The sequence below is a fragment of the Coffea eugenioides genome, chromosome 2 (genome assembly GCF_003713205.1).
Source record: "Coffea eugenioides isolate CCC68of chromosome 2, Ceug_1.0, whole genome shotgun sequence".
NCBI lineage: Eukaryota > Viridiplantae > Streptophyta > Magnoliopsida > Gentianales > Rubiaceae > Coffea > Coffea eugenioides.
The window spans coordinates 75,569,399-75,593,572 of record NC_040036.1 but is presented as its reverse complement, the minus strand read 5'-3'; the positions used below and the strand labels follow the sequence as shown (position 1 = coordinate 75,593,572).

The 24,174-nt window shown below is 37.0% G+C and overlaps 5 protein-coding genes across 13 annotated transcripts; 3 read left to right on the top strand and 2 right to left on the bottom strand.

Annotated features, from left to right (window-relative positions):
- Positions 1-1,206: 1,206 nt before the first annotated feature.
- LOC113760285 (F-box protein At3g07870-like) lies at positions 1,207-2,526 on the top strand. Its single transcript, XM_027302841.1, has one exon. The coding sequence runs from the start codon at positions 1,207-1,209 to the stop codon at positions 2,524-2,526; it is 1,320 nt and encodes a 439-aa protein (XP_027158642.1).
- Positions 2,527-4,546: 2,020 nt separating this feature from the next.
- On the top strand, positions 4,547-16,444 carry LOC113758819 (zinc finger CCCH domain-containing protein 3). 9 transcript variants are annotated; one of them, XM_027301568.1, is made up of 5 exons: positions 4,547-4,676; positions 4,809-4,879; positions 5,134-5,206; positions 6,579-6,683; positions 15,906-16,444. In XM_027301568.1, exons 1-4 carry the CDS (start codon positions 4,547-4,549, stop codon positions 6,671-6,673), a joined length of 369 nt encoding a protein of 122 aa, XP_027157369.1. In that variant the 3' UTR covers positions 6,674-6,683; positions 15,906-16,444. The 9 variants fall into 9 exon arrangements, with proteins under 9 accessions (XP_027157369.1, XP_027157354.1, XP_027157365.1 ...); XM_027301553.1 differs by having other exon boundaries at positions 6,574-6,683; XM_027301564.1 differs by lacking the exon at positions 15,906-16,444 and adding an exon at positions 7,904-8,159 and having other exon boundaries at positions 4,812-4,879; positions 6,574-6,683.
- LOC113760284 (ABC transporter G family member 37-like) lies at positions 8,445-10,217 on the bottom strand. The gene has a single exon (XM_027302840.1). The coding sequence runs from the start codon at positions 10,215-10,217 to the stop codon at positions 8,445-8,447; it is 1,773 nt and encodes a 590-aa protein (XP_027158641.1).
- On the bottom strand, positions 10,411-21,013 carry LOC113760282 (ABC transporter G family member 40-like). Its single transcript, XM_027302834.1, has 11 exons — positions 20,951-21,013; positions 15,676-16,212; positions 14,176-14,383; positions 13,924-14,077; positions 13,153-13,641; positions 12,744-13,024; positions 12,357-12,589; positions 12,068-12,208; positions 11,776-11,904; positions 11,383-11,557; positions 10,411-11,069 (listed from the first exon to the last, which is right to left on the bottom strand). The coding sequence occupies exons 1-11, from the start codon at positions 21,011-21,013 to the stop codon at positions 10,411-10,413; spliced, it is 3,069 nt and encodes a 1,022-aa protein (XP_027158635.1).
- On the top strand, positions 20,772-23,597 carry LOC113763363 (polygalacturonase At1g48100-like). The gene is made up of 6 exons (XM_027307136.1): positions 20,772-21,535; positions 21,628-21,795; positions 21,880-21,924; positions 22,045-22,252; positions 22,365-22,446; positions 22,897-23,597. The coding sequence occupies exons 1-6, from the start codon at positions 21,155-21,157 to the stop codon at positions 23,399-23,401; spliced, it is 1,389 nt and encodes a 462-aa protein (XP_027162937.1). The 5' UTR covers positions 20,772-21,154; the 3' UTR covers positions 23,402-23,597.
- Positions 23,598-24,174: the final 577 nt, after the last annotated feature.

Here is a 24,174-nt window from a genome sequence, read left to right as displayed (position 1 = left end):
TTTCAGCATCCCTTAAACCCAGCACGGATGGCCCGTACGACTCCCTCCGATCAGAAAAAAAGAACTTGTTTTGGATTGAAAAATATCTTCTGCACATGTAAACGCCATATTTGGAACGTGCTGATTGTTGCTTGGGATGAAGGTAAACGAAATATAACTTGTTTTGATCTCCAAAAATCTTCTACCATGGCTTTCTGTGTTATGTCATTTACCTCAGCCTTTTTCTTTTCATAGATCAAATCTGTTTCAGGATGTAGCAAAGTCTTTGGAGTTTTCTTGGTGGAAAAAAGAGCGTATGTGCATATAATGCAAAGTCTTTGTCAATTTGGAGCGTTATTCTATCAAAAAAATCACGTTAACTGCATTTATTCTGTACGAATTTAAACAAAAATAAACTTCAAGTGAGTGTGTTTGGATAGAAAATTATTTGAAACATTGTTTTGAAAAAACACTTTGTCGCATGTTTGGATAGAAAATATATATAGCTTTTTTGTGTATGTGTGTGTTACTACTATAAGTGGTCGGAAACTTATAAAAAAATTAGTTACAGAATGTATTTATGATGTGGGTATAGTCATATAGGTTGGCTGTTTGGCCGATGGCGTACACGACCGGCTCGCCTAGGTGAGGGGAAGGATTTCAAGGCCAAATAACGATGTTTTGTCGAATATCGATGCATGCTACCATGTTATGTCGAATACTGGTAAAGGTTTCGATTACGAGTCCAGAGGAATGAATGTTGAAGTAAATTGATTGGCTCACTCTTGTGTATTTCATTCCAAGTCACTTATTAGGATATGCGTTCACTTACTTCTCCTCAATGTTGGTCATCTCATATTCTAGCATGAGAAGTCAAGAAGATATTGTGATTTTTAAGTCAATTAAACCAATTTTAGAGCGAACTTGCTTTGCTTTAACCCGAATGTAGCATTATTTAAGATTGAGCACAAATGGAAGTTGGAGAGTTATTAAATAGAACTAAATCTATCCTGCATCGAGGCTAATTCAGTAAAGTTATTGGCATCTGAGGTTAGGTTCTCTCCTCATGCTCAAACTCAGACTCCGATCCGACTCCTTGAGTGGGATAATTTGTGCAAATTCAACTACCAGGTTGAATTCCTCCACTTTTTTTTTTTTTTGGGTCTCTGGAATCTTGATTTTAGACTACAATGTTCATCTCAATCCCCTCCCCGTCGTATTATCTCCATGTTGTTCCGGCATGTCGATATTAATTTCTTCTTGCTATTATTTATACTCGAGTATTTTTTTAAGGACTGGACATTGTTGATTGGTTGGCCGCCTCAAACGTGGTTCTCCGGTGGTCGGTGGTGCTTCGCATGCATTGCCCTTGTTTTGAGAAGGATAATTAGCGCATTATCGTTTCGTGGCAGTGATAACGTTGTTGCACAGCTTCCTGACGATGTCGTGATAGACATCCTGCTTAGACTTCCTGCAGATCGCGTCGCAGACTGTCGAAGGGTGTGCAGGCGCTGGAGATCATTGACTTCCTCAGATTATTTTATCATATTGCACCTGGATAGGTCTGCTCCACTCATTTTTGTGCAAGCCACGGATCTAACGGATTGGAGGGGAACTGGAAAATTGGCTTTCTACATTTTGGATCAAGCAAGCAACCGCAGGAACAAAATAAAAAAATTGCGGCTTAGGCCTGAAATAAAGATGAGTCAAGGTGACACCGAAGTTCTTGATTCATGTCATGGACTGCTTTTGTTCAGGGATGCCTTTGCTCGCTGGCGTTATTATGTATTCAACCCTTTAACACAAGAACTACTGGTTCTAGATGGTCCTAATGAAGGTGCTTCCTGTGCCTTCTTTTACGATCCATCGGCAAACGAACTTAAGATTCTTTACCTGTGTATTGGTTTCCAGTTCTTTATCTACAGCCTCGGAGGAAGGAGTTGGAGAAAGATAAAAAGCCCACCTTCAGGTTCTCCCCCTCAGTATGATACCCCACCTGCAATCTGCAATGGAGCTCTTCATTGGATCACAAGTTGCGGCCGTATTGCTGACGCTGAGGAAGATATCCCACCTTGCACCAGTGGAATAACAATTTTTGGGATGGATACCGAGGATTTCTCTACCTTGCCTCATCCTGGTGGCGAGTGCAACTCCAGAGTGAATCACAGAAATATGCGGCTTTTAGTGGTGGATGAACATCTATCCTTCTGTAATGTGTATCGGGGTTATACCGTCATTGATATATGGTTGCTCGAGGACTACGCGAGCTGGGCTTGGGTTAGAAAATGGTGTCTTCGGCCAAACCTATATGGTGGTCCTCGACCTCTGGAATCGGAATGTTACAGCTTCAGCCGGAGATTAGAGGTTGTGCACTTTCAGAATGGAGAATTGTGGCTGGATTGTGGTGAAAGAGGCTTGGTTCTTTATCATCTTGACCAGAATACCTTTAAGAAACTTGGAAGACCACCCACTTCTTATGAGCATCGTTGCATTCATTATACGAAAAGCCTGGTGCCCCTACATCGAGCTGCTCTCCCGCAGGATTGATTACTCATTCGCTTATTGGATCCTTCTTTTAAGAGTTTTCTATATCTTCCAGTTTGGTAGTATTAATTTATACTTGTGCTAGTTGAATGGCCGAATGGGGTCTCACGCAAAACGTGAGGCCGCCCAGACATTGGTTTATAAAATGCTAGAAGTTTATGATGATAATAGTAGTATATGTAGTTTTAGTATTTTTTTCCGGCTACGATGATATTTTTATAACTTAATTTATTTTATTTTACAGAAAGAGGGGAGGGAAAGTTTATAATGATAATAGTAGTATATGTAATTTTAGTTTTTTTCTCCAACTATCATTTTTATAATCTAATTTAGCTTATTCTACCGAAGGGAAAGTTTATAATGATAATAGTAGTACATGTAGTCTTAGTTTTTTTTTTTTTTTTTTTTCTGGTTACAGGGATAACATTTTTATAACTTAATATATTTTATTCTATAGGGATAACATTTCTACAACTTAATCTATTTTATTTTATAGGTTCTATAACTTAATCTATCTCCTTCTATAAAAAGGGATAACATTTTTATAATTTAATCTATCTTATTCTACAAGGATAACATTTCTATAATTTAATCCATCTTATCCTATAGGATCTATAATTTAATCTGTTTTATTCTATAAGAAGAGAAGGGGGGGTTTAAAAAGACTGAATTCGGGGTTAGTAGGCATACAAATTCGACTTGATTAAAGGAATATTCTGACACTTTTTTTGAATTTTTTTTTTATTACAGATGAGTTTCTAACCTCCGATCTACGATCGAAAGAGGAATTTAGTCCCCTTTTTGGTGCTCATTCAACCAGAGCTCGATGGTTTATATGTAGATGTAGTAGTAGTATGGTACTGTAGGAAAACAAGTAAAAACATTTTGGTGTCATAGTCAATGATCGGCTTAGGATCTGTGCGCATCGCGCTTGGGAGTTCTTGATACTACAAATAAGATAAATCTATTCGCCTCATGAAATGTGCAAGTGCATACAAATACAAAAAATACGGTGAAACTGAACACTTGGAAAAATATGTTCACCCTATTTGTATTTGGTCGAGAATAAAATAACTAAATTTGAAACAAGCAAAAGCCTTCTTGTATTCTCAAACTCCTTGTGCCCTTTACAACACAATTTTTGTGGTCTTTCTTTTACGTGCGCCTCTGATATTTGATGAAGAAGATCTTTCAAAATAAAAAGCAGAGACCATGATGAGTCCATAACCATCATCAACTTTTCCTTTTTTCTGCTTCAAGCAATTACGACAATAATCTCCAAATATGTAATGTATTATAACTAGGGGTGTCAGCGAGTCGGGTTTGGACTCGGACCTGACTCGGATCCGATAAATTTTTTTGAATTTAGGTTGAAAAATAATTTCGATACCCGAATTCGAATTCGGACTCATTTACTCTAACAAAAAAGGGGTCGGATATGGAATATAGGATTTCGACCCGTATCCGACCTAAATCCGAACAATATATTAATAATTATAAAATATAAATATTTTTAAATACATTCTTTTATCAAATTAACAATTTAGTAATGACTTTGTAAATTGATTCGTAATTAGTTTTGAATTAATTATTGCGAGTTATTTGTGATTTAATTTTGTAATTTGATTTGTTTAAGTTTGAAAATTGGATTTGTGATTGGTTTTAAATTTAATTTTAAAATAATTAAATTTGAACCTTTCCGACCTAGACCTGTTGGATCCAGTTCCAGAACTCTAAAATCAAGATCCGTCGGATATATGAGTTGGATTTGAATTCGAAATTTTTAATTCCGGTCCGAATCCAACCCGTTGACACCCATAATTATAACACATTCCACCCCATGACTTTGATGACCTCAATAATTAACTACACCTTAACTGCCATTTGTGTGAAGAAATTATGGGGGTGAATCATTTTAAGTAGTCATTAATTAACAATGAAAAAACATGAACAGTTGTATCGTCCCAAATCTTACAAGATAGTAGATAAAAGTGTCAAACAGTCAAACACACTCAGTTAAAAAATGCCGTTGGGGAAGTATTACTGCGATTACTGCGACAAAGAATTCCAAGACACCGCCGCAGCCCGGAAGCGCCACCTCCAAGGCGTCCATCACCAGAGGGCCAAGGCTCTCTGGTACGACTCCTTGCGCTGTTAGTTCCCTTTCTTCCTTCCCTACTTATTTACATTTCCTTTCTTTATTTTTTCAGCTTGCTTTAATCCCTAAGTTGATTCTATAATTGTTTGTATTTTTATTGTTTTGCAAATGTTATTATTTCTGTTAGCAGATGCAAATCAGATTCCTGCTCCAGGGGCCTTGGGAAAACAAGGTGTTTGCAATCGATTCGTCCGAACGGTAAAGACAAATTTTACTTGAACAACTTTATTACTGGACATTTAGCCTATAGCACTTTTACTTGTCAATTAACAAACAAGGGAAATGCACTCCTCATGTACTTTTTTTTTTTTTGAGTTAAATGATTTGAATTTCTTGTTTGCTTTTTATTGATAGCGACTAAATTGTAGGAATTTGTATTTGTATGGCATGACATCTGTTGAATTGTTGGAGAATTATATTTGATTAATATTCTAAACTTTTGATGTTCTCAGGGCTCATGCCAATATGGGGATTCTTGTAAGTACTATCATCCGAAACAAAATCCGAATGATCAAGTGCTGCCAGGTGCCTCTTTTGTCTCAATGATCTGGTTGTGTTATTATATTTTAATCTTGCATGCAGTCTTTCTTGCTTACTTTCCTTCTATTGTTGGATCGGGATATTTTCTTCTGTGCAGACTCAACCTTAAGGCAATAATTGGACCAAACACGTACTAGATACCTTAAAGCAAATATACACCTGATCAAATGGATTAGCAATAACCAAAGAGGGGTAGCAGAACTCGTTTTGAAAGCACTCTGGTCAATTGGGGTAGAGGGATACAAGTCCTATGATGGATGTAAACTATGAAGTCATTTGTCAATTTATGTGCTATACTAATACATCAGTCATTAGAAAGCTTCAATATGAGCCCAGTTTAACAGTATGTTTGTGAATACAAGGAGATGATAACTGTTTCAAAGATAGCAGCTATGAGATTTAGGAGGCATGAATTGGGATCTTGTCCATTCATTTAACCGTTAGTCATCAGAAATCTTGTCAAAAGGCTTGAGACTTTGCTTGTATGGAATCCTAAGACCAGACTTGAAACAGCCCATCCAAACTCTGAGGACCAATCCGCATAGATGATGCTTTTTTTTTTTATTAAAAAAAATGAAGGGTAACATTAGGTTTTACCTCTTCTAACATGTGTTTTATGAAGTTACTAATCAGGTTTTTGGTAGATTTATAGCAATAGCTGAAACTGAAATCAGGTTTTTGGTAGATTTATAGTTATAGCTGAAACTGAAGATGCCTATGCCATCGATCCTATGTTCTCTGTATCACCTCCTTATAACTACAATTACTACCATACTACAGCTTATTTTCATAATTTGAGCACAGAGAACAAAGATGACACAACTTGGATAGCCACCATTTTAGGTGTAGTCCATCATGATGCAGGAAAGGCTTTAGTTTGCTAGGCCATTTTGCTTGTTGGCAAGAGGGGTCCATGGGGAGGTACTCTGTCCGCTGGTCTACATGCCTTTTAAAGGCGGAACCATATAGAGCTACTTAATCAAACTCATTGTTTTACTGTAGTATTCAAAGTTTTTCTTTTTTGTTAATTAAAGGAGAGTCTATTGGGGGAAGAGGAGGGAGAAGGGGTGATTATGAATAGTTATTCCTACCGATAGACTTCACAAACTTGTGGTTGAAGAATATCTGATACTGCTTTTTCCCCCATTGGTTTTACATTTAGCAATAAATTTCATTGATAATGGTTGATTACAAAATAATCTTGGAAATAATTCCATCAAATCCTTTTAAAGGCACATTGACCAGTTCCTCTTTTCCCCTTTTTGCCCTACTCTCCGTATTAGAAGGAATATTAAACATATTCTTTCTTAACTTGTTTCCATCTAATCTTGTTATCTTCGTGGTTGAAATAGGTCAGATATCCAGTCAGAATGTGCATATTTCATGGGGCAACCTACCTCCATCCTTGATGCCTCCTCCAGAAGCTGGATATCCTCCTTTACCCTTTATTGATTGGGGATAGGTATTTACCTCATACTTTATGCATCAGTTTCCATGTCTTTTTTGCTATTAGCTTTTATTTGGATATGTTTTTGTGGTTATATGGATCAAAGGACAAGGGTTGCACATTTCCTTAATGTTTTAGTTCTAGCACCTCATAGCTCTTGAATGATGAAGAATTGCTTTGAGTTAACCTTTCCACATGTTATTTCATTCTGGAATTTTCACCAAGACTCATTTGAGCTCTAATTTGTCATTTTTCTATGAATATGTGGCGGCATTAATAATTCTACGATGTTTTTCTTATTGAGGGCTAAAAATATATGGCTTTAATATTTCCTAGGCGTTGTTGTAGCATCATTTGTGGGCTTTTGATATAGACTATAAATGGGTTGCATATGGAGTGGAACAAATTTTTCCCTTTTTAATCATTAACTTAGGGAACTTCAAGATCAACAACTTATATAATAGATTGGAGTAAAAATATCTGATTTCAGTGGGTCTGGATCCAGAAAATGATTACATATCTTTGCTTGAAGCATGGATACAGGTGAGGATCTGTTGTTTTCTTTATTTGTACGTGTACCTGAGGCTAATTAAGCACCTCAAGTGCCAAATTGAAATCTGTAGTTGTTCGATCTTTGACTTTCAAAGATAAGTTAGTAACCTTTTTAGTAACAATTCACACAATTTTAACATGTACACAATCTTATGACATGGGATGTTCTTGAGATGTTAACAAGCTTTATTGGTTTGGAAGTTATTGATAGTAGGCTTTGTTGAAAACACTGATCCTAACTTTCGATGACGGCTAGGAGCCGCCTATGCATAGCTTAGAGATTTAAAATTCCTTCACTTTCAAGTCTTGCATGTTAGGAATTGCACACCACAAATCAGTTTCTTCATATTATTTCACTCAGTTGATGTTACAACTTATCTTATTATAGTACTGAAAAATGGGTCACTCATATTTTGTAATCTGGTTTAGGATAAAAGAGAGTTCTTCTTTACCGCCTGCAAATGTTTTTCCTAACTACAATAGCACCGGAAAAGAATACAGTCAGGTCTTGATTTGTATTTCTGGAGCCTATCACTAAACTCTGCAAGATAGTACTCCATGATTTGTAAATATCAAAGCTTATAAGATACCCAATCAAAACATACTTGGTCGGTATTTTGTTATTATTATTATTTTTAAAGTATTTGCAAGTGTAGGATACTTCGTCATGCTGTTATACTCAGGTTCAAGACTCATAGCTGCCACCGCTTACATACATGATAAAGAGGGGGCTGAGAACGGAGGACAGACGAAGGAAGAAAAAATTTTGCAAGAGAACCTGTATATGTGTATTAGGATACACTTTTTTTTTTTTTTTTTTTTAAATGAAGGATACACTTATTTCAAATCAATGTCTGACTGACTCGTTGGAGAGAATCAAGGTGCAATAAGAAGTGATTATGATATCTGCAAATGAAAACCGTAGATAGATGTACGGCACCAAAGGTTCGTTTATTTTTGCTTTAACGCAATAAATGTGTTCTACAACTATTACCAAAACACCTGCAGACAAGTTTCTCATTCTTGCCTGCTCATGATTCGTGGACTAAAGATCCTTATGACAGCTCAAACTTGACTCGACTGCCAAGCTTAACAATTGACACCACCAACAATTAAGTCCTACTAAGCTTATGATTAACTCGATTAATTGCATATCAAGTCTCTTTGGGATTTTAGTGAACCAGCTCAATGCCTTCTGAGATGAATGGGGTTTGAAATGTAACTCTATTCAGAAGGATTTTTGTTGTGTCTCAACATGGAAAAGAAGAGCAAGGCTAGGCTGGCAAACAGAACGCCCATGGCTGATAAGATGAGTATGTCCGTATTTATCCTTGTGTGGCTTAGCGCTCGCGAGTTTGCCAACCGATCCCACACATAGGAGCCATCTGGGAGCCTTTTGCAGCTGCAATCTGATGCACACGTCTTCGGGTTGCAGTAAAAACTGATTGAAGTCAATGCATTCATTGCATATTGAAAAGGGTTGGTCCAGTACATCCAACGGTAGAACTTAATGTTCGACAGCACGACAACTACTCCAGAAGCTGACACCCAGAGTGAAGTTAGGATTGAAACCAGAAATGCTGCAAATATCGGCAGTGGGGCTAGGAAAGTCACCATCATACCAAAGTACGTGACACACAAAGTGAATACACAGAGCACAAGCCAATATTCTAGGAATTCTGGTACTGATCTTGTTCCAATTCCTGCCAAGCCATTTCCAATACCTACCATTGCAAGCGTTACGATGAACAAGTATGGAATCTCACCCACTGCCCACGATAACGGATAGAATATTGGCAGATACATTCCTGCCCTTTTCTCCCTCAAATAAACGAGTCTGTCCGTACCAATCTGTGGGATTACGTTGTTTGCGGCGATTACTCCAATTAGGATAACTTGCATGTATATGTAGAGTGATCTTGATGTCACACCATATAGGTCCGAGTATTTGATCTGATAGTATAGGGAGCCCATTAAGAAACCTATCATGATGCACCCCGTAAGCCTGCCATATGTGTATTGCACGTTTCTCCATAAGAACCTTTGTGTTCTCAAGAGCACCTGACCTGCTTGGCGTGAATATGGAGCTGGGTAGGCTGGGGCAGTCTTTTTGGGTACTCTAACTTTGCGTAGATTCTTTATTGCGGCAATCTCTTCATTCACCTGCTTATGCAGGGAGCTAGCTCTATACTTGTCTGCAAAGTTTATGGATGGAGTTCCCCTACTTTTAATGCCTTGTCCTAAATATCCCATTACCAAGCTAATGGGACTTTCTCCAGTTAGCTTTCTGGGGGAGCTTGGGATCGGTGAAAAATAATTTAGCAAATCCTCACAGTTTGGTCCGATTGGGCCAAAATAGGCTTGTTCTCCTTCTCTTGTTAGAATTAGAGCTTGATCAAAGAAAGAAAGTGATCGAACAGTTGCGTGTGTGAGGGTTGCAATTATATTCAGACCAGAAGCTGACAATCCCGAAAGAATGGCGAGGATACTCGAGATCCCTGCACTATCTAGTCCATATATTGGCTCCTCCAGGAAAAGAATACTTGGGTTTGCGGCAAGCTCTACTCCAATTGTCATCTTCTTGGCTATCTCAAATGTTCTCCCTGTAGCATCACGAAGTGAACCAACAAGTTGGTTAGAGTAAGGCAATAAACCAAGTTGATCCAGAACTAACTCAACATGGATATGACGGCTTCTGGTGTCTATTTCTCTGTTTAGTCTAAGTGCTGCACTGAATTGAAGAGATTCACGGACAGAGAGATACGGCTGGTGTGCGTCAACCATCTCAACATAGCCTATTAGTCTGAAGAAAGTTTCTCCAGGTATGACATCATTTGCCCGCAGGTCACCTTGGAGGTAGGGACTTGAAGGTATCCTCCCTGCCAAGCATTTCAGGAGTGTGGACTTGCTTTCTTGTGAACCACCTAATAGAGCTAGCATGTTTTGAGGATTCGCATAGCCTGTGATGCGGTTGAAAACCAATATCTTTTTCTTCATTTCTATGTCAAACCTGGTATATGATTTTTTTTTCCCACAAGTATGTTTGGACGGTTAAATGAGTATCAGCACTGTGAAAAATAAATACATAAATGAAAGATGCTATGGCTGGACCAAGCCTTATTTAATTTAAACTGATTCTTATTCCCTTACAAAGCAATGTATATCATTTTTGAGTAGTTAGGAATCATCGTCATGCTAGCCAGAAGTTTAGTTTGTTAAGATACCTTGTGAAAGATAGATCTTCAAACATGAAGGACACAGGCTCTACTGGAATTCCCAATTCTCTTCTCTCCATATCAATGGCAATATCCTCAATCCATCTCTCAACTCCACGGTCATCTGTCACTTTAACACCAGGTGGCAGTATATTTGGTCTGGTGTCCATGGTGGGATATAAGTCTTGGTCACTTGCACTGCCACTTGATGACAATTCTCTCGCTTTGTCTTTCCTAAAGTTGCTTACCACAGAACTCCTCTTGAGATGTGGCAGCGACTGGTTTAATCCTTTGAACTCTAGGGTTTTCAAACCACATAATGCTAATATGGTCATAACTGCTGTCCATCCTATTAGGACAGCATATGGAAACCATGGTCCAAAGTTGTCATTTAAAAGCTCATAATAAAGCAAATAGGCCTTCCCAACTGTATTTGATGGGAATTGATCACAGAAAGGAAATTGACCTTTATAGTTGGAGCATGGATCATCATAATACTGGAACTGGGATCGGCAATATGAAATATTGGCCCAGCGGATTGGATTTATATATGTTAGCCATTTCCAGTAGGTAGGAATATTGGATGGGTAGATTACAAAGCCACTGAATAAGATGAAGATTGAGACCAGAAGACCTGCAAGATATTAAATGATGAATGTTATTTGTAGCAGAGAGATAGAGAGAGGTGGGGAGAAAAACTTTCCGTCTTTGGAGGACAAACCTATAATTTGACCTGTAACTTGTTAATCAAGTGATTGTGACTACACATGGAAAATGTAGGATTTTAGGACTGTCATGTGTTGGGTAGATAAATTATTTTTAACTAAACTTTTACTAACTATATTGTCTTTTACCCTGTCACTAATCTTGTCATGCCCAAGATGAATCATGACATGATATGTGGGAGAAAAAGTGATTTTAAGTGCTTTTGCAAGGAGTTTCTGTACCTGCTAAAGCATTCCCAGTCTCTGGAATTGAAGATACGGCACTTAGAAAGAAAAAAACTGATGAACCAAAGTATGCCACCAGGAATAAGAGAAGCAGATATTCAACCAAAGCTGTTCCCTTCCCTGAAAATGATAGCCCGACCAGAAAATACATGGAGAATGTATAAGATGCTGCCTGCAAAATACAGTAGTCATAAGATCTATCAGTCTCGCACTACAGATTTCTCTTATTATATTTCTGCAAAAGGAAGTCATTTAGTTGTTTACTTCTATTAGAGTTTGCGGGATGTTGACTATGGAATGGGCCACAACATATGAGGAAGCTCGAAAGAATTTCTGTGCTTGATGCTTATAAAAGATAGGCCGTTGGAGCAAATAAAGTGGGAGCTGTACCAAGTTTATGAGCATTATGCTCATTGTCGACACAAACCCCAAGGCCCTCACAGAGTTCATTTTCTGTTGGTCATATTGCCCTCCGAGCTTGTAGAACAGAGTCCCAGTAAACAAGCCAAGTATCATTGCCTGCAATAGCAGCAGTCTTTGTTAGGTAGAGTTGGCATAAACTTCAGATGAACAGAATCGACATTATTTGTATCCAAGAGGGTATTACAAAAAATTGACTGTGACATTGTTCAGCTATTTCCAATATATTTAATTAGGATTAATACCAAGATTTGATACTTACCTGGAATAGCCTTAACATGAGTAAAATTTGGAGGCGTTTGGTGATCTTAATTTGCCTGCCGATGAGTGTTTTTGTAGATTTCAACCATGTTTGTGTAAATGGCGTTTGGGATTTCTCCCATTGGGGTTGATAACTTTCCTCCTATACCAGCAAAAGTTATTTCAGTTATTTTGGAACTAGCATCTTCTTTTTAGCTCTATTGAAGGTGCTTGCTTGTCACAATATTAAACGAAAGTCCTTGTAGTCTCCTTTTTCTAGTTAGTTTTTTTTTTTCGAAGAGAATCTGTACCTTTGTCTCATAACGTTCCACTTGAATACGTATATGCCCCACAGCCTTCTTCAATGTAGAATATGCATGAGAGGCATGCTCATGCTGGTGTCTTTGTGGCCCCAATGCCAGATATGTCGATTCTTCACCGTTTACAGACAATGCTGTAACGATATCTCCAATTTGAACTCTGCCTGTGCTCTCAATTCCTCCTGACTGACCAACTTTGCTAGAAATCTTGCTAACTACCAATTCTGCAGCCAAGCATGGTTTTGCTTACGTTGACTATTAATAGCTAAAGCACAATTTTTTTCTTATTCTATAATTTCGAAGTTTGTAATCAGTGGAGATGGTGCATAGAATCCTGTGTATTGGAGCATTACTATGAGGTTTGATGGGCAGACGTACCTGTCAACTTTCTTGGCTTGGCATCAACCAAGGAACTGTACGTGGATGGTGTTTTCAGAGACAGGCCAAGCCCGGGCTCAGTCTCGATCCAGTAAGTGTGCTTCACTTTGTCCTTGGTGACAATTCTTATAATGTCTTTGTAGTGATCCGAATTCCTATAGTTCCCAACCAACTGATCTATTGACAAAGGAGTCGCTTCTGGTGCTATATATCGGGAACCATATCCTGCCACTATATCTTCCAGGAACTCAGCTGATTCCACATGCAATGGCTTCTCATATCTGCACATTCCACCAAAATAGCTCATATTGAGTTATATCACTAGGATTGCACCTCCAGAAATCAAAAGTACCACACTCTTAAGATAGTTTAGGACTTTTTGGAATTATGCATTTTTATTATTACTGACCCAAGTTTATTGAAATAGGGAACTGCATCTTGTCGAGGTCCTTGGAACACCACATGACCATCGCCTAGAAGTATGATTCTGTCGAAGAGATCAAATATTTCTTGTGATAAGTGCGTTAGTGACATGATCGCAGAAGATTGTTGAATTCTGCATACTGTTCTTATTGTGTCCGCCAGGTCATAAGTGGCTGCAAGATCAGACCCTGAAAGTGGCTGGTCATAAAGCATGACAGCATAAGTCCCCAATGCTAATTCCGCTGTTGTGAGCTTCTGGCGATCAGTATCTGAAATTGCTTCTCCAGTAAGTTTGTGTTCAATGTTCTTCAAGTTCAGAATCTCCAATATGTACTCTAAGAATGGATCTTGTCCCTCTACAAGTGCATGGGCAAAGAATTTTCTCATTTGAGGAGTGAAGTTCTCTGGACGAAGTGTTTGGCTGCAATCCCTTGCAAACTCTAGTGTCTCTCGAACAGATAAAAATGGAATATGTCTGCAGATTTAGGGCAGAAAAAGCGGTAAATATCAAAAGAAGGTTTATGAAACTTATGAAAGGTGACTGCAACACAGAAAAAAAGTGATTGGCTTCTTTTAGTCCTTGATATCAGCAAATATTAGATAACCTGCAGAATTGAATCCTTCTTCTGGAAATAAAACTTTTCAAAGTTCATGAACTAATAACAAATAGGGTTCCATGAGTTTCAAATATATTCTAGTGAAAGCTTTCTTTGTTTGGCTAGAAATTGTCATGCTGGTAAGTAGGGAAGCTGCATACTTGTTGAGCTGGCCACTGACATAGGCAACAAGTCTGCTTAGATGAACCTCAGATGCATATTTATCGTTGTACATAACCACTCCTTGCAGGTGAGAATTCTTGTCTCCTTTAGCTCTTCCAGCAAGTATTTCTAAAAGAGTGCTCTTGCCACAACCTGCAGCATTGGAATCATGGTTCAATACTCGTGCAGAAAATTGCAGATTTGATGGTTGTCACCTTTCCGAAAATTGTGCAGATGGATACTGTTCATACCTGGAGGCCCAAGTAGAAGGGTCATTGAACCAGGCATGATATAACCATCTACCCCCTTCAAAATATCAATCCAGGTAGAATTCTTACACTGGAATATTTTCTTAAAGGGCCCTGTAAACCATCCCACCACTTTATTTCCAAATGTTTCGTATTTGTTGCTGGGTATCTCAAACTTCTTTGCATAGCTTATGCCGGAAAATCTGATTACCTGCAATGTGAATTCTTCCACTCTTACCATTAGAAATTCAGGTGAATATAGGAAGTAATACTTTGGTTCTCTCTCTCTTCCACGACAAGATAGTGTACATAGATCCTTGATTAGGATAGACAAACGGTTTCCAGCTAGTTGCAGGCTTCCTAAATGCATAGATTGATATCATCGTGACAAAAGGACAACGAATCCTGTATTGGTTTTTCAAAATCATTTTATGCTAACGAGTTTACCTTTGGCCCATAAGCAATCAAGAATTGGAAATTTGTTGAGTGTTCGATATCTTGAATGATGACTTAGACATCTGAAGTCATTGTTATGTCCTGAAATCATATGGAAGTATTTCTGATTTTCGAACAAAAGCAGAGGCTTTCAACATGCATCTTTATTGGATACTTGATGCAGACATTTGATTTAATATAAATATTATACTACTTTATAAAATTACTAACGACGTATGCATTTCATATAATTACTATGATTTCTTGATGCAGGCATTCAATTTTAAATTGATCTAGAAAATTGACCATCCCAATTCGGACTTTTACTGTCTGGATATAAGCTATCACAGTCAAGACTCAAAAGTCAGAAATATAAAGAGACAAATTGCAGTACTCCGGCCTAGCCAGAACAGAGATTCCCAAGGGTTTTTTAAAATTTTGTATGAGTTTTGCATTATTACATCCCCTTTACGTACTTAACAAATCCCAACATCATGAGAAAGGAAATACTGGGTCCGAACACTTACAATTCTTTGCCAAGGATGGTTTTTTGCATTTCTATTTTTTTTCTTTTTATCCTAGATATGTTAGCAAGAACTAAAAATAGTCTCTTTGGATTTAACAATCCTTCTTACACTGAGAATAGAAATAATCCTGGAGTATCATGTATAGGAAATTTTATCTAGTAAGTGTCCTGAAATTTTAGCACGCAACTAATCTAGAACTCCTTGTGTAAATAAGTTTTTACAATGATAGCGTACAAAAGATAAATCCAGTCGCTAATGGTGGAAAGTAACCCTTGGTCCTTTCTGTGCACTTATCTTCCTGCAATTGCGGCATTTTTCATGCAGTTTGGATATCCTTTTACAGTAAATTTCTGTTACCTCCTTGCACTAATAATCAAAATATACTGCATGCATTGTGGACAAGCATTTTCTGTGTTTAATTTTATTTGATGAAGAATCTTAGGAGGTATCATCAACATCTAAAACCAGCCTCATATCTGCATTAAAAGCAATGACCGTTGGTAAAACTTACTGATGAAAAAGCATAGTTTAATTAAGTTACCTCTTGAGGAATGGGAGGAGTAATCTTCGCCACATCTCGAAGATAACTGACAAATCCATCTCTCAATATGTATTCCATCCCCAAGAGCTCTTCACCCCTCCTGCTGTCTTCCTCAGCTGACCTGATCTCTTCATTCTCTGACCTGTCTCTCGTGAATGCTCTACCAATTTCATCTCTCAATCCATGCTGCTTCAAGCTCTGATACATGTTAAACGCGATACTTTTTGCAGTTCCAGGAGATGCATTCTGTATCGTTTGCCTTATATCCGGTGTGGAGTTTCCAGGGTAGATTGGCGTTTGTAAGATGGTTCTTGGTGTCTCAAAGTTATACTCACTTGTGAAGTTTATTGTTTTGTCACTTACAACTGAAGTTCTGCAAACTGAAGATGGTCTTGAAGAGTATGTTTCTTCAATTGATGTGTCACCTATTGGAGACCATCTAGATTTTGGAGAAGAATTTGGTGAGTTCTGAGGCATTCTTTTGTTGGAAAGAATACGATCAAGAACTTCAGTTTTTAGAAATGTTGCAGCATTGGCCTATGTTGATACAAGAAAGTGAGTAACAAGTTGCATTTAAAGGTAGTGAAGAATGGTTACTTCATTTCCTTTTTTTAATCTTTTGGACTTGGGACATAAAGAAATTGTCTCGGTTAGGAGCATTCAGCTGATGAGCAATTTGATTCGGCAGATGGTATTGTAAGTTGCGGGATAATTGCCAAATGGATACAAGAGGTTTAATGATAAAGAGATACAAGTCTGTGTTTATTTATTTATTGATAAGATGACAAGTCTTTGTCTAATTAAATTATGTGTTTACTCATGTCATGTTAATTAGTTAACTTAAGTGGTTTTAATCTTAGGATCATGAACCGTCCAAGAGATTTTCTACTTTGGTTAGTGAAATTACAGTGACCCCCATGCCCTCAACTTTCTAAAACCAGTTTTTGTTATTTTGCTTAATTAAAATAAACTCTCTTTGGTACTTGTAGGGGTTAGTTTAGGAAGTGAAACAAACTTGTGCAAGAATGGTAATTTATTGCGTCAAAGGGCTCTCCTATTTAGTGTTTTTTTTTTTTTTCAATAACATAAGAATTTTAGGGGTGAATGATAGTTTTAAAGTTGTAATAGTGGTTCTACCCTGTTTTTGCCATCATTATCGTGGGATCCGGGACTTCTGCGATTTCTAGTTTGAATTATATGGTATAATGTTTTTTATCTCGTTAATTTGGACTAACAATGTTAGTGATTCGGATCATAAAAATTAATGGCAATGTGTTAAAATAGTCGAAAGAAACTAAGAGTTCATAGTTACAACACATCGATACAGTATTATTAATCTGCATCGCCGTGTATCTCGTTAATTTTGGTAACATTGTCATTGATTGGATTTAAATCAGACATCTTGAGAGTTTAGGATGTAAAATGTTAAAAATTTAGAGTTTAGAATGCAAAGTGGTCCAAATTGAAGTTTGGAGTGCGAAGTGAAAAAAGTGACAAAGTTCGCGCAGTGCGAGTGTCAAGTGAAAAAAAGTGATAAGGTTCGAGAGTGCAAAATTAAATTAGTCCTTTGCAAATTTTGTCGTTCATCAATGAAGGATATCCTACTATCAATCCCTTCCGTCGACATTAAAATTAAACACAATTGGATCGTCAACTGAACAATACAATTGCTCTTGCATTTACTAATCTCGTTTCTTTTATAGTACTAATTGCTAATTGCTACTGATAAGTTGTGGACAAATCAAGTCCTCACAAGTCACAATTCTTTGCTGCTTGTTACTAATAAACGGTGGCCTGCTTTTGGTGAGGTGATGGATATCATCACTAACATGCATGCATGATCTTTGTTTTGTTTCCTCATCCTTGTGGTATATCCTTCCTTGCTATATTGACCCAAAAATGGATCACTGAACATGCATCATAAAATAAGGCCGGCGATGACCATGTCATTGCAGTAAAAGTTTAGCATTAAACCAATAAAGTCTACTAATTTATCAATATATTAGAAGCCACAGTGCTATTTAGGAGGTGTTTAGAAAGTGAGTTTTTTTTTTTTTTGGGTTAAGTCTCTTCTCTCCAGCGTTTAGTAAGTGAGTTTCAAAGCAAGGAATAAGTTTTTTTTTTGAGATGTTTGTTTTGTTAGAACAACAAAGAGAATACTATAAAATGGCTACAACTACAACAAGACTAACTAAGAAAAATGTTTCAAATCGTGATTACAGATCAATTTCCTTAAACCTTTATTTGTCCACTATAAAGTGAAAAAATCAAGGACGAATATCCTCTAGAATAAGATGAAGCTTGGTTGCAAATCTTTGTTACTACTTCCAAGAACAAAGAAGAGAATGAGCAATAATTTTCTAGAGTTTGCAGCCAAAAGACCCCAAATTGATCCATATAAATAAGGTTTCACGTCTTCTGAACAGCTAATAATCGTTAGAAATATGTTTGGAGTTGTATCTCTGTTGAAACCTAAAATGTTGCAAACGAAACGCAGAAAGCTGCTTTTAGGATTCTGTCCAAATTTTCAATGTTTGAAAATGTTCTAACATGTTTAAGGTCAATCATAGTCGATTAATGAGTTTTATAGATACATCCTTTCTATGAGTTTTATGATTAACTACTAAGAGTAGGGTTTCACTAATCTTTATTACTAAAACCCATTGGTGTAAAGTTATTAACCGCTCTACGGATTGTAATCAAAATACCTATAGTGACAGTGATTGTAGAATTTAATCAAACTGCTTAGTCTTGGGTTTGTTGTTTATTTTGTCACAATTACATACTATTTTTAACTCAAGTTGTTCTATTTTCTAAGCAGGGCTGCAGACTATGCTTTAACTTTCTGACAGAAAATACTTTCTCGCGAAATATTGACATTTATTAGATATGAAAGATCTGAGTCAAGCTGAATAGTAGTTTTTTTTTTTTTTTTTTTAAAGATTTTGTATGATTTTAATGAAATGATTGAAGTTTGATACAATTACTAATTAACATATTAAATTTAAATTATTACTTTTCTGCAGGATGCTTGACCCTTTGTATTCGTCATTTTTTGGTTAGGCCTTACTGATGTAATTGGTTAGTTATAACTTAAAAACTCGTAATCTTTGTCTTTGGCGAGTCAGTCAAATGACAGAAAATCCTGGTCTAGCCAAGCTTAAAAGGGATGTAACCGGAAATTGTCTAGTCACTTGGCCGTTCTGCAGTTTTGTCGTCCAAAAAAAGGTTGAAGAAGAAGAAGAAAGGAATTGAACCAAACTTTGCTATTTTCATCTATATATTCGCATATGCAAGTCACTAAATTGTTTACATTAAATTTTATCTGCCAACCTAAAATCGAAAAAGCAAAAAAAATTGAGTCGAGTTTGAACTCAGTAAAATTGAGTCCAGACTCGACGCGATTAGACCAAAATTCGACGTAACTCGACTCATTTGCAATCCTACTGAAGACCAACTCAATAAAATAAACAATTATTTCACTTCAACTGATAGATTATTTTATTCTATTGTTACAGCTAATTAAGAATGTCTAGGAATATTTGCTGGCTTGGAAGCAAGTGCCACTACAGGCCAAAGTAGAAGCACTTCCTCAGCCAAGCCAAAAAAGATTCCATTAAAGAAGCCTAAACAAGAGATTAAGATATAGCAATCCATTCTCCATCTATGAAAAAACAATTTCATCTCCACCTTTAATCAATTCCCTGCCCCGGTTACATGGTACCAAGTGTAATAAAACAACAACAACAACAACTGCTTGTCTGCAAGCAGAACAAGCCAAATAGGAAGAACAAAAATTTTGCTTCTGGATGATATTGGTAAAGACTCCATTTCCGATGTCAAGGTGTGATTGGAGGATACAAGATATGAAAAATTAAAAGAAAGAAAAAATGAATGAAGAATAGTCCAGTTTACATGGTTTATACTTTATTTTGGTCCTTTGCAAGATTTTTATATTGGACGTGAGAATTTATACTTTTGGTTCTTTTTCTACTTTCTAGTTTAGAATTAATATCATCTGTTTAGTTGTGGTAACTGTTATTTAATCGGGTAATCAATGCATCAAGAATTAGACAATCGGCTGAGATTGGATGACGTTGCAATATTAAACAAGTAATCTTCTGACAGATGTGTGATAAATCCTCCATCTGTAGCTTTTATCCTCAAAGTCATAAATTAGCTTCTAATTAACCCAATATGTATAAAATAAAATAAAAAGATAAAAAAAAACTTCGATTTAAGATTTGGTTAATCCAGTAACTCTTGATTAGTTGGATTTGCATCAGGACGAGATTAAGATTCGATTGAAAAGGGCAATTCTCTGTATAGTTTGATGTAATTTTTCTTTCGATCGTAATTAATTAGTTACAACTTAAATAGAAATGAAATGTCGAGTTAATTATCTACATGCGTAGGATGCAATACTCGAAAATCACAGTCACCAGTGCAAAGAACCTAATATTTGTAATTTTCCTTGATCTGATGTATCTATTATTTCCGTGACATGTTAATGATGTATTTTCAACATTAGTTCATAGTTTTCAATTAAAACTTCTTAAAATGCTAAAGGCACAAGTCAGATTTTGCTCTGAAAGTACTCTTCGCACGAGGAAATACCAAGTTATCTAATCAACTAACCAAAAACCCAAGCCAGTAATCTTCTGAAATGAAAGTGCAGTGCAGTTATAGAGGTACCATCTTTTTTTAATAGAATGCCAGGCCACCCTTAAAAAGATGAATACTTTGGGGACCAGGGAAAGTGGAAGCAATGGGAGGGCATGCATTCAGCAGTTGATGAGGATATCTTAATAGATTTTATACAACAATGATTACTTTCTGATAAACCAACAAATGCAGCACACACCCTTTTTTTCTTCTTCAGAATCCACCAATGCACTCTCCACATATCCTCAACTGAAATGCCATTCTCTAGATGGAATTGGTCGGTTTTGCTAAGATTAAAAAAATGAGAGGTGCATAACTGCATATACCGACCCTGAAAAAAGGTAGCTTCCACTAACAGTTTGTTACAGTTCCAATGTAGTATAAATCTGATTTCATTCAGCTGATGGATTCTGCAACATTCTTAGCTAACATATACAGTTTACTTGTAAAAACTGAAGAGATCAGCCAAGTTGAAGCAATAGTGGCCTTAGTGGGCAGTGGTCACGGAAACAACTTAGTTCTGTTGGTGGCTTCTTTAGACTTCCTGAAAACGTGGGAGCCTTCACCCTGGGAACCTATGATCTTGAGCTATTGATAGTGACAAAACTACCTCTGATCTTGAGTTCCATTCTCTGAATATCAAAAGCATGCTCCATCTCCACAACCTACCCATTACTCAATAGAGACATTTCTGTAGCTACCAGGGAGTGCCGAGTGCATGCTAAGCTGCAAGTAGTCAAATTCTTTTTGTGTACCACTGTGTCGTTTTTGTATAAAAAGAATCCTCTGTTTTTGGATACAAGCTACACTTATTATGGAATTTAATAAGGTTTTCCTGCTGTTTTTCTGTATTTTCTTCTGTTTTTCAGCTTTCCAAGCTGAGAGCAGGCTTCTTAGTAACTTCTTCCAAGAGCCACAAGAACCACATTTTCGTGTTCTGTCTCAAATTTCACTACCTCCTTCTCCTGCACCTGAGGCTCATTCCCCGAGTCCTGCAGATTCTGCAGCAATTTTCAATGTTTTATCTTATGGGGCAGTAGGTGACGGTGTCACTGATGACACACAAGCGTTCAAAATGGCCTGGGATGATGCTTGCCATACTGACTCGGGCATTCTTTTAGTTCCCAGTCGCTATTCCTTCATGATACAGTCTACCATCTTCACAGGTCCTTGCAAAAGTGGACTAGTTTTCCAGGTAACGTTGCATTCACTAGAAGGGGTATATATGTGTTGAACTAATGATTGAACACACGTTGATGATTTCTTTTCATGTCTAACTGTATACAGATTGAAGGAACTATTATGCCACCAGATGGACCTGATTCATGGCCAAAGAATTACAGTAAGCGACAATGGCTAGTCTTCTACAGAGTCAGCGGAATGACAATGCAAGGTGGTGGACTAATAGATGGGAGAGGAGAAAACTGGTGGAATCTTCCCTGCAAACCTCACAAAGTATATCTTTTTTGTTGTAGTATTATTGTTAAAGCCCTTTTACCCTTTTGTTAGGACTTAAACCTTATTGTACTAATGTCACAGGGAGTAAATGGAACCACTTCACATGGTCCTTGTGACAGCCCGGTTGTAAGTCCTAAATCCTATGCACAACATGACTACTATATTTTGTTGTTGCAGTTCTATATATATATTTATATATATAATTCCTTCTGAAGTAATCCTGATGAATTGCTGTACTTGCTGCAGGCTATAAGGTTTTTTATGAGCTCCAATTTGACAGTACAAGGGCTAAGAGTTAGAGACAGCCCTCAATTCCATTTCCGTTTTGATGGCTGCCAAGATGTCAATGTTTATTCACTCTACATAAAATCGCCTTCTCTTAGTCCCAACACTGATGGTATTCACATAGAGAACACAAGTGATGTCAGGATACATAACACAATAATTTACAACGGTACTAGTAATATTTTAGCCTCTCAAAAGCTCCTTTCTTTCTTTCTTCATAGGCTCCTTTTAAGGTTTCAAGTCTATTGCATCACTCTTTATAGTTTTGCCTTTTTGCATAGGTGATGACTGTGTATCAATTGGAGCTGGTTGTCATAATGTAGACATAAGGAACATAACATGTGGTCCCAGTCATGGAATAAGGTATCTGCCCTGCAATCTCTGTGTCTCTTCTTTTGTACTAAACTAAGGCAGAAACAAAGTTTATTTCCATTTCCAAAACCTCCAAATTAAGTGTGAAACTATCACCACAACCACCAAAAGTGCGAGACCCTAAAATTGCAAGATTCCTTGGAAGTGGCCATTAAGCATAAGCATAATTGCCCAGCTAACGAATTGAAATCTAGTCAAAACAAGTCATGCCCGCTTACCGGGCTCATTCCAGCAACTAGCAATCGAGTTGAGATTTGGACTGCTGTCGTGACACTAAAAGATGTATAACAAATATCAAAGGCTCTCCATTTTCAAGAATGCTGATGGAAAATGGAGCACTAAAGCTACCCATTATCCCCCATCGCCCCTTAAAAGGAAAAAAAAAAGGAGTTTAGCCTTTTCTTTAAGATATCCTCAACCTCATGTTTTATCTTGTTACAGCATTGGCAGCCTTGGCAAACAGAACACCAAAGCATGTGTGTCAAATATAACAGTGACAGACTCATTGATCAAGCACTCAGCTAATGGTGTGAGAATCAAAACATGGCAAGGTGGATTTGGATCAGTATCAAAGGTGACTTTCAACAACATTGTTATGGACACAGTTCGAAATCCCATCATCATAGACCAATACTACTGCGAGACAAAGGGCTGCCAGAATCAGACTTCAGCAGTATACGTTTCTGACATATTGTACACAAACATTAAAGGGACTTATGATGTGAGAAGCCCACCAATGCGATTAGCCTGCAGTGATTCTGTGCCATGTACAAATCTCACGCTTTCAGATGTTGAATTGTTTCCTGCTCAGGGACAGAATATATTGGATCCCTATTGCTGGAATGCTTATGGATGCCTTAAAACTCTTACAATTCCACCAGTTTTCTGCTTGTTGGAAGGATACCCTCCTGACTCCATGCCACCAAATGATGTACTTGTGTGCTGATCATTAATCAATAATCAATGTATAGTTCTAGTCATTAGTGCATGTCAAATAAGCATGCATAGATTTACGTATCACTGGAGTTATAGTCTATAGACTTTTAGAACTTAAATGAATTCTGAATCTTCTGATTTATCCCTGAAAAAAGAAGAAGAAGAAGAAAGTTCGAAATACAAAAGTATACAAACTTTGTCTGTAAGTCAAACTTCCGCCAACTTGGTTTTGTATTTGGCAATGATAATCGTAGACTTAGCTTTTAATTACAAACAAAGATAAGAATCATGAGGATTCCAAACCAATTTTCATTTCAAAGAATATATAAACTGAATTCACGGTATGGATCAGTTATTCATTTTGTTGCCTCTATAGAGAATAGATAATGGCATAATGCTGCTTCCAAACTTCAACACCAATGGATAAAAAGAATATTCTTGCATACATGGCCTTATAAAAATAGTATGTGTTTACTTTAGTCCCACAACTTTCTAGACATGGCTACTTATGTTTAAGGTTCTACTGAATTGTAGACAGTATAATTACAATTTATATTCAAAACTAATTTACATTTACTCTGCCAAATGATATGAAAATATGGATTGATCTGCGTGGTCTACCCAATTTGTAAACCAGATAGGTAGTACGTATTGGTTTAAAAAAAATTGAAGTAGAAAAGGTAGAAGAATGTTTAAGATAGACAACAGTTAGCTGTCAGTTTTAAGTATTGCATAGATATTCATCAAACCCAAAAAAGAGGAAAGGGTTTTCACATAAGCCAT

Coding starts and splice junctions, on each gene's coding strand:
- LOC113760284 (XM_027302840.1), bottom strand. CDS start 10,217: ATGAAGAAAAAGATATTGGTTTTCAACCGCATCACAGGCTATGCGAAT.
- LOC113760282 (XM_027302834.1), bottom strand. CDS start 21,013: ATGGGTAGGTTGTGGAGATGGAGCATGCTTTTGATATTCAGAGAATGG. Junction 16,213..20,950: donor AATGGAACTCAAGATCAGAG/GTAGTTTTGTCA, acceptor GTATCAACATAG/GCCAATGCTGCAACATTTCT. Junction 12,590..12,743: donor CAAGCCAAGAAAGTTGACAG/GTACGTCTGCCC, acceptor GCTTGGCTGCAG/AATTGGTAGTTAGCAAGATT.
- LOC113760285 (XM_027302841.1), top strand. CDS start 1,207: ATGTTGTTCCGGCATGTCGATATTAATTTCTTCTTGCTATTATTTATA.
- LOC113763363 (XM_027307136.1), top strand. CDS start 21,155: ATGGAATTTAATAAGGTTTTCCTGCTGTTTTTCTGTATTTTCTTCTGT. Junction 21,796..21,879: donor TTCCCTGCAAACCTCACAAA/GTATATCTTTTT, acceptor CTAATGTCACAG/GGAGTAAATGGAACCACTTC. Junction 22,253..22,364: donor TAACACAATAATTTACAACG/GTACTAGTAATA, acceptor CTTTTTGCATAG/GTGATGACTGTGTATCAATT.
- LOC113758819 (XM_027301553.1), top strand. CDS start 4,547: ATGCCGTTGGGGAAGTATTACTGCGATTACTGCGACAAAGAATTCCAA. Junction 4,880..5,133: donor GCAATCGATTCGTCCGAACG/GTAAAGACAAAT, acceptor TGATGTTCTCAG/GGCTCATGCCAATATGGGGA. Junction 5,207..6,573: donor GAATGATCAAGTGCTGCCAG/GTGCCTCTTTTG, acceptor TGGTTGAAATAG/GTCAGATATCCAGTCAGAAT.